The sequence below is a fragment of the Gavialis gangeticus genome, unplaced genomic scaffold (genome assembly GCF_001723915.1).
Source record: "Gavialis gangeticus isolate Ggan-Ray unplaced genomic scaffold, GavGan_comp1, whole genome shotgun sequence".
Taxonomy (NCBI): Eukaryota; Metazoa; Chordata; order Crocodylia; family Gavialidae; genus Gavialis; species Gavialis gangeticus.
In genome coordinates this window covers 61161828-61177113 of record NW_017728995.1, presented here as the reverse complement: position 1 = coordinate 61177113, position 15286 = coordinate 61161828, and the positions used below count along the sequence as shown (strand labels likewise).

Here is a 15286-nt window from a genome sequence, read left to right as displayed (position 1 = left end):
CTGTCAGCAGGGGGGCTGGGGAGCTGTGGGTCCTGGTGTGCAAAGGGGGCATGGGGACCACTGATTTTCAATGATAAATAACCAAAAATCAAATGCCATAATATATAAGTATTTAGAATTTATTTTAGTATAGTGATTGAGGCACTGATTGGTTTCCAAATTGCTTTAAAATTGTAAGCATATCAATAAAACATTGTGTTCAAGTGATACCTATATATATAGTGGCATTTCATTTTAATCATGGAAAAGTGTGGATTTGGGGGGGTTTAATCAGAGACTTGGTGATTTTTAAACAGAGAAAACCAGGATCCTGGCTCATTTCTAACTACAAACAATGGATGCAGAGTCTTAGTGAATTTCCACCCTTGGTTTAATGACCTTGCTATGGGACTTGTTTGAATGATGACCTTTGACATTCCAGTGTACAAGTATAATTTGAATACAGATCTGATTTACTCCTAATGGTTGGCTTCTGTCAGAAACAGTGTCTCTTGGGCAGGAAGAACCAGGACGAAATGCAGAATGCATACAGAAATGCCTCTATCAATCAATCAGACTTGCATGTTGACCTTTCAAGAGTGGCAGCTGATCATTCTGCCAAGATGAGATAGAAAGCAATGACAGGTAACAACTGGTTTCTTATTGTTAGAAAAACCAATGCATGATCAAACTCAGGGTTCAACCCCATGAAATAGAGGGCTTTCCTTCCTCCTGCCCTTTAACCAGATTCATTAAACATTCTCATGGGACACATTTCCATTGAGTTGTGGTAACCTCCCATTCAGTTCATTAGACATGAAAGCTAATATGCAACAAGGATAGCAGCTGGCTGATCAACACATGTAACAAGTGCCTCAGTCTGCAGTATGCTTACTCTGCAGCATCCTCCTGAAATGAGAAGACACAATCTATTGGCTTTGACAGAGTTTTGTATTAAAAAAAAAATTCAGGCATACTGAGTAGGATGACAGCTGAATTGTTACACTAGGACAACTGCTGAAGAGTCCTAAAAGAAATACAGCTCTGTATTGTGAAAAGAAGGAAGTGAAAGTCCAGTTAATTTGTGTTGAAATATCTTATATTTTCAACATACAATTATAAAATAATCTTATGATTTCAACATTCAAAGGAAAGATCTTAATCACAAAAGCACAAAGTATGCTATACCAGTGGGCCCCCAAGATGGATAACAAAGACCTTTACTTCTCTAACTTGCCCTACTTTGTTCTATGTCCAGAATCTCAGAGAGTGTGTGGGAAGCACCCTAGATCTGCAGGAAAAATGAAACTCCGGACAGCGGCATTCACTGCAGGAGCAAAATCTTAGCATGTAGGCAAAACACATATGTTCAGAGAGCAGAGGGAGATGGTAGCTAGAGGGTCCCAAAGAGGAGTTGGGTGCCCAAGCGTGACAGCATGACCTATGCAGAGACTGTCAGATTGAACCATGTACTCCTTGCTTCTTGTGGATGTAGGCAAGACTCATCACACTATTTTAAACAGATTTTTTATAATTTAACTACAAACAGGAGAGATGAATCTCATTGAAAGCAGAAAGGTTAAAGCACATTGCCCAAAACAACATTAACTAAGGCTCTTACAGCTTTGTAAGGTCTCACAGTTGTTTGCAAGGGACTCCATGTTGGCCTCAGGGCACCAAAGCCAAAGCTAGCAGTAATTGCTATTAGTCTGCATAAGAATTAAGATGCTAAGAGCCCATGAGCAACTAAAACGGAGACTCTATAGTTATATACCAGAATACTGCCATGACATGGCTGAACTGTACAGACACATTACAAGCATTCTAGGACTTTTCCACCAAAAAGAAAAACCAGAAATGTGGTGCCTCTGTAGATAACATAACTGATGGCTTCATACAGTCATATTGTGGCATTTGAGGAACCATTGAGCTCAAGTGACCCAGCTGCAAAAGGAGCCTATTTAAAACCACAAAAACAGCAGTGTGGTCTAACAGTGAAATAGTCAAAGGAAGGCCATAAGCCTTTTCTGAACCTCTGACCCATATGTCTGAGCTCAAGCCAGTCACAGGACATCATCAGGCCTGAAGTCACCACAGAACTCAACCTGTTAATGGAGGAAGGAATCCCTGAAGACATTGCTCTGTTCTGTCAAAGCAAACCAAGCTATCAGACTACACAGTATCTTTCATTAGACCAGTTACATAGTTGGGAGAGATGTTATCCAAATTTCTGGGCACAAAACGTTCCTTGCATATTCCTTGAACATCACAACCATACCAGGGCTACCACCCTACTAGACTATGAAGTATCCTTCAAGCTGGACACACCTAGGGTACTTCTCACTATGTCCTTCGGTTGCACTGTCAGAATATAGTTACCTACTAAAATGACTGGCTTAGTTCTGTATATTTGAAGGAAAAAAACAGTTTTATTTCCCTCTTGTGTGAGGAGTCAGGAGAGCTCTGACCTGCTCTTCTTGAAGGGAACTAGCTAAAATAGGGCTTCTGAAGGATGTGCTGCTGGGCAGAGCTATGACTGTCAGACTGACTTAAGAGTACCTCAGGTTAAAAAAGTCTTGAGTGTGAAGGGAGTTTTTAGTGTGATGTTTTCAGTCATAAGAGCAGGCAGTGAGAATCTTACTTTTCAGAGAAGCAGAATTACCATGAAAATTATTTTCCTAGGAGAAAGCGGCCTGTCAAGAAGAGGAGGTCTGTGGCTGTACCAATATTAAAGTGTTTTTGAAATAAAAGAAAAATAAAAAATTATTTTGAAATAACCGTTTAGCTAATGGACTGTTAAAAAAGGCCTGAATTCCAATTTGTGGGTATTTATTATTATGGTCACATTGTCTATTACCCTCCATCTATCACCATTACATTTCATTTCCCTGGTGACAAACTAGTTGCGCAGAAAATAAAAATCTCTTGGATGCACTTGCTCCATGCTCATTCACTACTCTGACCACTTATGTGTAATCAGCTAGTTTACCTGCAGCTGCTGTCTTTGGGCCTATTTGTGAAGGTCAATTAAGAACAGCAGGGGGTTCTCTGACCCCTGCAGGTCTCTATTACTTCCACTGCCATGTGAAACACAGCTTTCAGTTTCTCCTGTATACTCTCACTTCTCCAAACTCTCCTAATATATGTTTCATCACAGGCCCTTTAGAAATACAAATTATCTGAAAGCTTGTCTAAATTTATCCCAACCACAAGAACCCCAAGAAATCCTTGCCACTCACCTCATTTCTGGACCAACATAGCTACAACATCACTCTTACACTACCGTACATAAAGATATCCAAAGTATATTATTAAGAGACACTGTGGGTTGGTGATTGGATGAAATTCTGCAATTCAAGTTATGCAAGAAATGAGACTTGATGACCATAATGGTCATTCCTGGCATTAAAATCTATGAGCCACCACATATGCTGTGACAGCTGAAAATTATGTCTGTGTGATAAGGTGCTTGCTGAAGGCTCTTTGAAGATTAGACCAAATGTTTTTCTGTCATTTGTTCAGTTATTAAGCTATATGTTGTTGCTAAGAGCCTAATTAAAGTCAAAGATGTAGTAAAGCCCTGTATAAAGTAAGGCCTAGTAAATTTAACAAAGCCTTGAAGTAGTAAGGCCCCATGGTGTAGTTAAAATTAACCTTATCAACAGAATGCAAGGCTTGTACTGCTATTGGTCAGTCTAAGGACAGTTGAAGAAAAAGAATCTGAATAGCTGTAACTTATCAGCATAGCTCAGAAATTATAACTTGGCTGGCACATCCAGAAATCATTTAGAAGGAAGATGTAGGTCTATGAAAGAAGTACTGATTTAAGATTAGCTGCTGGCCTGGATCAGTGGGCCCGTGGACCTCGAGGAGCCCAAGGACTGAATTCCAGGGTCCTTCCCGGTACCTCTTGTACAGCGCTGATTGGGGACACCTGACTTAACTGAGCTTTGTGGAAAGAGAAACTTGTTGTACATCGGGAATCAGAGGGGATTGCCGGTAAGTTGCTTATGCAAATTATTATTGTCTGTCTGTTGTTTTGTTATCTGTGTGTAGTCGTGTTTTTGTTAAGTCAATAAACTTTCTTACCTTTCTACCCCCAACCATACTCTCAATCCCGAACCCTCCACTGGTGGCTGGGACAATATGCCTACTTCCTTTGTCACAAACAGACTTGTCAGCTCCACAAAGTAATGGATAAAAATGCAGGTTCTCCCCTTACTTATTCTCTTAGTTTTCATGTTGTACAGGTGGTTTGCTAGGTTCCTGAAGTTGGTTTTCTGCTACACTTCCCTTGACATCGAGATTTAAATATAAAGCAAATCACGCTTCCTTAGAATACAAGTTTGACTGACCCAAGCACCCTACTCTACTCCACTTAAAAAAACCCAAATAAAAGGAACATTGTCAGGTTAAGAATACCTCATTCTGACCCCACAGTTCTCTTTTTTGTAGAAACAATTTTGTTACTTTGTACTTCCACAGCAATTTTCACTGGAAGATCACAAAGGCTTCTCCAACTTGAGAGAGTTCAGTCTTGATACTTGTGATACCACTCAGTCAGACTAAGGGTGGTATGATCTGGCCCTAAGCCTCAAGTGACAGGACAGGAGGAAAAGCAGAAGGGTCAAATTTCGGTACTTTAATCTTGACAATGCCTCTGTAAAAGGCTTCAGGAGTCATTCCACCATGTGTGAGTAAGAAACCCAAATGGTGCTGCACTGGTTAGCAAACCCCCTAATTTCTGCCTCTTTAGGCTGTCTCTTGGCTGGCATCCTGGCAGGAACTCCATTATCTTTTCCATTTAAACAGAGTGAAACAACTTTCAATTCCTTCTACAATCAAGGACAGAGAAGGTTTAGTGTAACAAGAACTTGTCAACTGTTTTTTCACTCTCCAGGCCCTGCCTCCATAACGGAAGTGTGGCCATGAGCCTGGAGCAGGCAAGAAGGAAGGTACCATATGCTCAGTGGTTTTAGTAGTAAGGAACTGGACCTTCTTACCAATCAGGTTCCTCCATTCGGTGTCCAAGTCAGCCTGATTGGCCAGGCAGCCCTTCATGACATTACGGCAGTAGTTGTTGCATGGCTTCACGCTAGACATGCCCCGGCAATGTGGGCAGTACACCAGCTTCATGATGGCCCGAGTGCACTCATGGCCAAGGGAAACCTGAAAGAGGTGGAAGTACAATTAGTACACATGTAAAAAAGTAAAAAACTCCAACACGACAGGCCAATGTACAGTGTGACATTTAACAGCCTGGTCTGATAGATTAAATTACTCTAAGACAAATTCATCCTCAAACTTATAAGTTATAACCTATCTAAAACATGCTGTGATCTGGTAGAAAGGACTCTGGCTGTGAGTCAAGAGACGCAGGTTTTGTTCCTGGCTCTGTTACTTTAGAGAAGTCTTTAGCAAAGTCACTGCATCTCCCCTTGCCTCTTTTTATTTTCTCTGTCAGTCTTGTCTGTTTGGACAGCAAGATCTTCAAGACAGACCCTACCTCCCAGTGTCCGATGGTGCCATGCCCACCACAACGTGGTCCTGAACATGACTGGTGTTATTACATGTCACCACATCACAGAAAATAAAAGCAAGAGAGAGTGGTAGCAGCAGCAGCAAATTATGCAGAGATAAAAAATACTTGGGAATGGAGTAGAACAAACACATTAAAGAGCATGTTAAACAACACTATTACTGAATTCTGATTTATTTAGCAAAATTCACAGTGAATAATGTTTTTTGAAATTGCAGGACTTAAGGAACAAATAGGAATCTAATAGTGCTACTAGTTCATCTGCTTAGCTCACAGTTGAGAGCCTTGCTGACAGCCAGTTTTACTAACCCGATTTTCTCTCTTCCATATATATTTTTTCTGACGTTGGGCTTTTGTTTTAAACATCCAGCAATGCAGATTCTCACAAGTGTTCCTGCCAGAAACTTAACTTAAGCATGCTCCTTCTGAAAAGCCTGTTGCCTCTTGAGCAAGGATGAACTAGACGTATTTGGTTGGTATCACTGGGAAGGAATGGGTGGTAGGTGATGGCCTCACAAAGATGAGCAAATAGTGAAGCCTTAACACTATTAAAAATGTGTTGAAAATGCCCACAAAGATGGGGCATTCAAAGGTTTAAAGAAATTGCTCCTCAACAGGGGTTTTATGAGCCCCATGGATACCCTTTGGCAGGGAGAGCTGCAAAGCATCCAAGCTGAGAAGAAATTTGGTCGGGGAGGGAAACCCTGAAGGTGAAGTTTGGAGCAGCACCAGAATAAGATGCTCCTGGGAGTTGTCCCCCCTCCATCCCCAGCTGAGGAACTGATCAAGCAGACTGCTCCAGTATTGTAACTATCCTAATCATTTCAGAGTGCGATGCGTATTTGTAATTTCCTTGCCATTCTTCAGAGGTATTTTTCCATATGGTTGTGTGTCCCTCAATATTTTTTTTTAAGACTGCCAAGCAGTTTAGCATTCCTGAGATACCCTGGAGTGGCAAACTAGCTTGTGAGAGTGACAGATGGGGAAATGCTCTGTGTGGAGAGAAATCCAAGTCTCAGGATGCAGTTGCAAGTCAGATATTTCCCTCTCCACCCATAAATTATGAAAATACTTTGAACAATATCCTTTTAAACTTGCTGTGGTGTAAGAATAATCAATACTGAGGTAACTTCAGAAGACTGAGAGCATGCTGAGCAGACTGTCAGAGGTTAAGAGATGAAATCCCTGAGGTTCCTCTTCTTTAAACTCTCTTCAGCATAGCCTTTTACTTTCAATAAGCCTTGAAGAGGTGGTCTCCAGCCCTTATTTTGCAAGAATGAATTCAGCGGATCTGATCAGAAGTCCTCCTACTGCTCAGATACTTCATAGACACTAAGGTCTATTTTGCATTTTAAAAGTAAGTCACAAACTGGAGTTTCCACTTCACTTGCCACCAAATGGAAATGCCAAACCTAGTGGAGAACTAACAGGACAATGCAGCAATTCTTTCCCTGCATGCACAAAACAAACAGAAAGCAAGACCTAAGGCTCTAACCTCTGCCAGATAAAAGTGTGCACCATCCTGCCACAGAGAGTAAGATCTTAGCCTCAAAGAAAATTCCAAAAGTTTCCAGGCTTTACTCTCATTTTCAAAAGAGCATCTTCTTCTATTATGAGGCAAATGCACACAAACAGAACAAAATGTATAAAATGAGCACACGCTCAAATCCTTACTACAAAACACTAAATGCATGTTTAATGCCTGGAATTAAATTGCTTTAAAGTTGTAATGCTCTCTTTCTGCAAGTAGGGGGAGCTTTTACCCTGCTGAAATCAGGTAAGCAAAACAATTCAACAGCAAAAACCAAAACCCCACCGGCCGTGAAAGTAACTTAAAAGAACAAGAAGTTACATTGAGAATGTTACTTAAAATGCTAGATTTTCTTTGGATCCCAAGGTCTCCAGGAGCTTCACTGAATGGTAAATCAGGGGACAAAAATTAAGAGCTCATGTAATATAAATGCGAACTATAAATAGGCTAACACCTGTCAGAAACAGACTATTCAATCTGAAATACTGGAAAGGCAATCTGGAAGAGAGTTGCTACTCACTTTCCTCTATAGAGTCTTTATGAACCAGAGGTGCACTGTGAGAGACCAGCAGAAGAACGCAACTAGCATAAGCAATTGTCATGAGGAACACTTTCTTTTGCTATTTAGCAGGCATTCAATACAACAAACTGTTCTGACTGACTACCTAAAAGCCAGTACACAATATAATAATAATAATAATAATAATAATAATATGGTCCAAAGCTGAGCATCAACATGTCTCAGAAGCCAGTGAGTCAATCAGCTAGGATAAGGGAGGTTCTGAAAACAGGTAATTGCCTAGGGTGGGGCTGTCTGACTTCTGAGTCACTGGGGGCTGCATGCTGCATCGGTCACAGAGCCTGGGCCTGCTGCAGGGACTCCCCGGGATCCTAACTGCACAGGCAGCGCAAGCCCCTGCCTTCCCACCATGCTGCCCTACCACAGGGACCTTGACCACTGCAGGAGCAGGAGCAGGAGCAGGAGCAGGAGCAGGAGCAGGAGCAGGAGCAGGGATCCTTTAAATTAAAGGATTTTTTTTAAAGTGACTGTAATGCTCATGAAGCCAATGGAAACTGATAGATCACTGTATCCCCTGGGACACTCTAACAGACAGAGGAGTAGGCAGTCTATTCTGTGGGCTCAGCCTCCATCCTGTGGGTCAGCTTTGGCCCATGCAGCTACCCCCAGGTCTAGAAATTTGGCAGCAGAGGAACGGTGGCAATTAACACTGCCACTGTTCCCCCAACAAATTTTTACTCCCTGTGGGTCAGATTACATGGTCCTATGCACAGGGCCACAGGCATGATCTGGTGTGGGGCCTGATCTAACGTGAAGAGCTGGGACCATGTACTGAGCAAGACCTGCATGGCAGGTAAGGTCCATGGACTGGATCTGGCCTGTGGACCAACCCCACACCATTCATCCAGCCTGAGGGGTGGGCCAAAAGATTAGGCATCACTGCCAAGGTCTGGAACCAGTCCAATATCAAAGACCAGAAGACAAGTCCAAGAACAGGATGGCAACGGGACATAAATATTGATCAGCCTGCAATCAATTAAGAAGGGCCCTACTGCTTCTGTTAGCTAACCAAGTGGTGCATGGACACAGCCAGTCCGACACACTTGTGCTGGTGGGACTGACTGCTAGGGTTCCTAAGAGTAGGGTAGGATTGTGCAGGGGAAGTGGTTCTGTGACGTTCTCTGTGGTGACTTGGTGAAACCATCTCTATGTGTGAGAGAAGATAATTTCTACTCCATGCCTACTAGCTCCATATCTCTTTTGGATTGACTGACCAGCAAGAGTGCAGCTGCCTGCACTGATTTCCTGCGATGTGACACCTATCCTACGGGGCACAAAACAGCTGCTGCACGGCCATAACTTCTACTCACATTCTAAGCCAGGCTAGACTGAAACCATCCCACATTAGGCAAACATCTGCTAACAGCATCAGTGCTTGCTTACGGTTAACATCTGCCTTTGGTTGGCCATTCCAAATGTTGCACTAGGCAGACAGAAGGCTCTCTGAGGTTTCAAGCTGAATTCCTGAGAGTAGGAGAAAAGCCCTGCCTTTAATGCATAACTGAACAAACATGACTTGGATGCCACCAAGACAAAATTTGTGCATGGCCAATTTGTCATTCTTGCAAAGTGACTTTTTCCACCAGAGGGACACTTTAATATCACGCTGTACAAGGTAGCTTGGAGGCAGTGTTCAGACTGCAGTATGCACGTAGGTAAAACAATCCTTCTGCAGTTACCTGTCCTGTGGTTTTCCTCTCTGCTGTGGCCGTTCCTAGTATAAACACATTAGGAGACTCGTTCATGCCACAACTGTTGCTTTTAAAATGACCTTGCCATTAAATCTGTCAGATTCCAAGTGCTCAAATTTGTCTCTGAGCAACAAGAATTAGTCTCTGCTGGTAGATTTCAGGAGCCCCTCGCTCTTTACCCTGATAATTTATTCAGCACGTTTATCTTCATTTCCTCCCGAACTGACAGGCAGAATGAGTAGAGCTATCGAAAATGGGCATCCCTGCAGCTCTATGAGTGAGGATATTCCTTCACAGCCAGATTTCAGCCTCAGAGTTCAATCCATCCAGAAGCCTTCTCAACCTGGAAATACTTCAGTCTAAAGGCTAAGGTGTTTGATCTAGGCTGGGAGCTCACTACAGATGAGCAGCTAGATTTAGAGCTCAATTACAGGCTTTTTGCAAGAAGCCTCTTTGCTGTAAAGGTAGATTTTTTAGAAGTTGGTAGCTATTTCATATGGCTGTTGCTATTGCAATTTGCTACTTAAACTAATAAGCTTTTTACGGGGTATTTAAATGTATAGTCCCTTATTTTGACATATTCAAAGGACCACTGGCTTCTTTCTGGCTTCAGTCTTTACTCTGCTGAAGAATCTGAAACTTTAATTTCCCTTGCTACAAAGCTCAAAGGCCTGCTATTCAAAAGTACTGAGCTCCCCTTGCCTATACAGCACGTGTGAATATCACTGTACATGTTTACACTGTTTAATCCAGATTCACAAGCCTCACCTTTGGGAACACTGGCTTAAATATTTAATGCCTTCAGCAGCAACCCTTTTGGAATAAACCTTTAGAACAAACCAGTGTATGAGCTGCAAAAGCAAGCTAGGTGTCAGAGAGATGAGAAGAAAAGTGCTGTGTGGGACAGGAAAATTAGGAGAGTAGAGAGACAGAGGAGTCAGTATATTAGTATAATGTCAGTTTAAAGTTACTGATTCAATTAGTGTTTGCTATAGTCCTTTAGAACTTTTAAAATGTGAGTTCCCCTGTTTTAATTTTTCTCCTATAAGCATCCAGAGAATAAGGAGAGAAAAGAGTTCTTCAGAATTCAGTAATACGGGTATGTTCATTGATTCTATTAATGATATAGACATAGAGGGTCTATTAAAGTCAAGGAAAAGACATCCACTGACTGATAAGATTTGAATGAGACCCATAGTGCTTTTCATCAGTAAAAACTGATTCAAGTTCAGCTCCAGCTGGTACTGATGGAAAGTTGTCAATAACTAATGGATGTTAGTTTGCTTGGTAAAATGGATTGGTGCTTTAAGCCCTGTTACAAGGAGTAACAGGGCACAAGTTGATGGAGAGGAGGTATAGATTGGACATCCGCAAAAACTACTTCACAGTTAGGGTGGCTAGGAGCTGGAACCAACTTCCAAGGGAAGTGGTGCTGGCCCCTACCCTGGGGGTCTTTAAGAAGAGGCTGGATGCCTACCTGGCTGGACTTATTTGAGTCCCGTTTTTGTTTTGGGGTTTTGTTGTTCTCCCGCCCTGGCGGGGGGTCGGGCTAGAAGATCTACCAGGTTCCTTCCGACCCTAAATCTATGAAACTATGAAACAAGTAGGTAACCTCCACATCAGAAACCCTAACCCCAACGGGCAATCTCAGCAAGGACACCAAAGACCGAACAGACCTAGGGACTACACTCCTAACTCACCTTAGTGCTCTATCTGTTTTGTCAGTAGAGGACTTCAGGCTCCAAAGCTGTGACTATGACAACTCTCTCAAGAACTAACTTCACACACATTTAGGTAACAAGTAAGAATTGTACAGAACTCCTTGAGTCTGCTAAACTAGGGAGAAACCTCTTGTGAATTTTCATAAGGATAATTCTTTTAAAATAATGTCTCTATTGTGAGAGCTGCTCTGTCTTAATTCCCTTCCAGTAAAAAAATATTTTCTCCATATAGACAAGGGGAAAGACACCTAATTAAGCAGTCTCCTACTTCCTTGCTCCTACCTGCCAACCACTAAAAAGGATTTTAAAATGTCACTTGACTTCCTGTTCACCATCTGACTTACCAAATACCTGGTGCCAGCTGAAAACCTAAGAATGAGGGGCTCCCAGCTAATATTTGCAATAATTAATACACTGCTAATCAGAGGCTGCTATTAATCACAGATGGCTCAAAATCAGAGGCATGCAAAGTCTTGTATATAAAGTCAACGTTAACATCATTTGTTCATCTTTAAATCGTCTGGCACAGCATGAAGACAGCACATGACAATAATTGATTTCTCTGAGCACTATCAATCTGGCCCAGCCTGTGCTGGAGTAAAAGCCTGCTGAAAATACCTGGCTGCACTCCTGTCAATGCCATTTTTATTAAGATGGGAATTTCATTACAATCACTTCATGAAAGACCAAGTCATCAGGATTCTAAGCCTTTTCTAATGTCAATCGACAACTCAGTCAAGAAAAACAACAACACAACCTTTATACAAACAAAGGTTTCTAACTTTTTCTCCTCCCACTCTCACGTTCTGTCCTCACCTCCGCAACTGCCCCCCTCCCCTCTTTCCCCAACATTTGATCAGAGGCAGGAGTTGCTGCAGGGGTAACAATGCACGCTCTGACACCTCTCCCATTAAAATACGTTCTTACATGTTCTGGGCAAGCAGGTGTGGAGGAATATGCTGGCAGAGATTTGCTATCTTTGAATTTTAATTGAGGAGAACCAAAGATGCACTATCCAAAGGTCACACCAGGAAGGGGAGGGGGAGGGCATTTTAAGCTGTTTGAACTGTTCATGTTTTATAGAGGAGAATCATATTTACTATGAATGTAAAAATCATCATTTACCAATAAATACAGCGTTTATAAAAACATAAGATCAGGCCATATGTAAAACAATTTGCTTAAAGTGTACATATTATATATACAGTGCCAAAAATATGTGTTGTAGCTCTGCACAGTGGTGCTGTTCTTTCACCTTCCATCTGAAAGAGGCACATCCTGCCCCCATTAAGTCAAGGGGTGGAAACAGATGTCACCTTCAATGTATGTTTTTTATGATTTCACAAATTTTTATGGTGGCATGAAGCAAACAGCTGTCTACGCCCCTTGTTGTGCCACAAAAGCTCCAAATTTGTGGCTGTGAAATAAGTGGCATCAATTCGTGCCACTTCACTGTGGCAGATGTCTCTTAGCTTTATGGTCGGAGAGTGTGTCAGCCCACAGCTGCCCAAATTCTCCAGACGCCCTGGGCAGACATTGCTGGGGCTTGAGGGGCCTGATGCTAAGTGTCCCAGGAACTCCCACACGGGATTGGGCCCCTCAAGCCCTGGAAGTGCCTACCTGGCTTTCCCCAGTTCGAGTGGTGCCCCTGGGCAATCTCTGAAGTACGTCACTAAGGCAACATGTCCCCCATTGTCCCCATTGTGGGACTGAGCCCCACCCAACGAAGGACAATCAGCAATGTGCGTCTAACTCAGTGAAGTGGCTCAGCTCTGGCAGACGCATCCTGCGTCATTTGGCAACATCTGTTTATACCCAAGGAAAGTACCGTCACCAACTGCAAGTGAAACAGGATTACCAATGGCATTTCATTTGTTTGATCTACACTATCCACTTTTTAATTTGAAGGCAGGGAAGAGTGGCTGTTTTATAGATTTAAGTGTGTTGGTGCCAGCCTACCCTGTCTTCTGTCTGATTTGAGGCAAGCATGACTAACTACTTGTTTCTATTTTCAATTTTTTGTTTTTCTTACATTTCATTTAAGGGCCAAATCAGTTCCAAATTCTACTGATCAAGTTCCAAATTTTGACTGAGCAGAGCTCAGTCGTGCAAGTGTGAGTAGCTCTACCTCACAGCAAGTATCCTCCTTCCCAGACCCATTGGTCTGGGGCTTCAGATACTCCCTAAAGCCATAGTACTCATCTTACCCCTGGAGGCCTTTGGGTATAGATGACCCCAGTCTTGCTTGCTCCTAGCCAAACGGCTAAGGTGCAAGCCACAGGGAGAGTGAGAACAGCCCCTTGTTACCACAAAACTGTGCAGTTGAGTTTTCTGCATTTGGGGAAGCTTGCAGGGGTCAGCCTGCCCAGAGTACAAGGGGCAGGCCTTACACACTTATTAGGACAAAGTTTTTAGTGTTAGACAACTTGCATAATGCTTTGTTAAGGATCTAGTGACCAAAGCTAAATTTAGTGTGATCTTTAGTTTGGTTATTGTTGGTTAAGAAGTATCTGGTAAAGTCTAGTTCTTGACAGGTAAGATTCCAGTTCCTTTATATCATTTCTTCTTAAAAATGCAGGATGGTTACCAGTTAAAATGGTAGGCTTGGAATTGTGGTATTTTAAAATACTTTTTCTTGGAGATAAGCACATGTGATTGAGCAAATTTTACAGGATTACATCCATAAGAACACAGTTCAACAGATTAAGATTGTTATTACGTGCTTCTGTTGTTGAATGGTTAACTGAGGTGGACAGAATTAAGTCTACCAAATTTTATCATCCTACACGGACAGAATTTCCAGCCAGGCAAAATATCTCCATAGGCTTTAGTCTCCCTCTGTTCATGGTTTTCCTTTACCATCAGTGGCAACTGGAGTTTTTTCATAGCGCTATGACCTAGAAATTATGCCAAGATGTCAAAAATAGACACACAATATGTTGTGTCACTTATCCCCAAAGAATCTGAGCCTATCCTTGTCAACAGTAAATTTATACGGTTAATTATGTGTAATCTTTGTTTAGAAATGCAAATACTGGTATGAGATATTCTTCAGGCATTAATCAGATCCAGAAATGCACACGATAAAACTATGATGAATTAGAGAATACTTTTAAAGTTATTATTAAGTTAAAAAGCACGATATCCTGTTTTCAGTTACATCATTGGGAATTTTACTATTGACTTTAGTGGGAGTTGCTCCTCTGTGCACAAACCCAAGGAAAAAAATGACAACAATATTGATTTTCTGAGAGAACAAAACTGTAGACAAAGTAGTATTGCGCAATAAATCATTTTAATTAAAACAACCTTCCAGCTGGGTATTCAGTAGTTGATTTTAGTGATGATGAGCTAATGCAGGGAAACAGGTGGTTCCCTTATGAAGTGCACTGTTCCACCATAAGCACTGACATTTCAAGAAGGCTGTCAGCAGGTATTATCCTGCAATTGTGGTTTATACCAAGAGTTGAACTCTGTGACCAGCTGTGGGTACTTGCCTTTTTATGCCGTGTCCACTGTGAAAAAAAAGATGTCTGACCACACTTGACTTTTTCCTCACTGGGCTGGGACGAAAATCCTTTAACAAATTCCATGTCATGTCTAGCAAGGAAAAATAATTTAATATTTTGCAATGCTCCTGATATAGCCACACAGTGACTAATGCACTGAGGCTCTCTGTCTGACAGTTTATAACCAGCAGTTGCAAAACAACCAGAAGATCGTTTGTGGAAGAGAGGTGCACATGGAGATAATATGACAGAAAACTGAGAGCACGTCATAATTCTCTGCATCCAAAGTGGCATTTGTATTCCTTGTTTCCCCCTCCTGCGCAGCCTCTATGTCAATTACTGGAAATTAATGTGTTTTGAAACCAATTTGCAGAGGGAAGGAAGGATCCAAATTTTTTCAAATATCTCACAATTCAGAAAAGACTCAATTTGGAAGAACTAAGACAAAAGAGCTCCTTGTCATTTAATGTATTAATATGCTTTGAAGCAAAGAATCATAGAAATGTAAGAGTGGAAGGGAGGATCTCTTGAGGTCCCACTTCTTGCACTACCATGGTTCAAGCATAGTTAGACTACATTCAGTATTATCTGAAATGTAACCGTCATGCAATTATAAATCTTTAGAAGATGGGCTATAGCAGCAGAACATGCCGGTACCGTCTTGCCTCCAGAGGCAAGAACTTGAAAAAATGAGGATAAAAGGGGTCATGAAAATTCTTTTTTTTTTTTTTTTTTT

General features: G+C 41.8%; 1 protein-coding gene across 1 annotated transcript in view; it reads right to left on the bottom strand.

Annotated features, from left to right (window-relative positions):
- GPC1 (glypican 1) overlaps window positions 1-15286 on the bottom strand; it is a gene marked incomplete at its 5' end in the record, with an annotated part of 433058 nt that overhangs the window by 33411 nt on the left and 384361 nt on the right. Inside the window, one exon of the mRNA XM_019503690.1 lies at window positions 4983-5148. Coding sequence (XP_019359235.1) covers window positions 4983-5148 — 166 coding nt within the window. The remainder of the gene's footprint in view (window positions 1-4982; window positions 5149-15286) is intronic.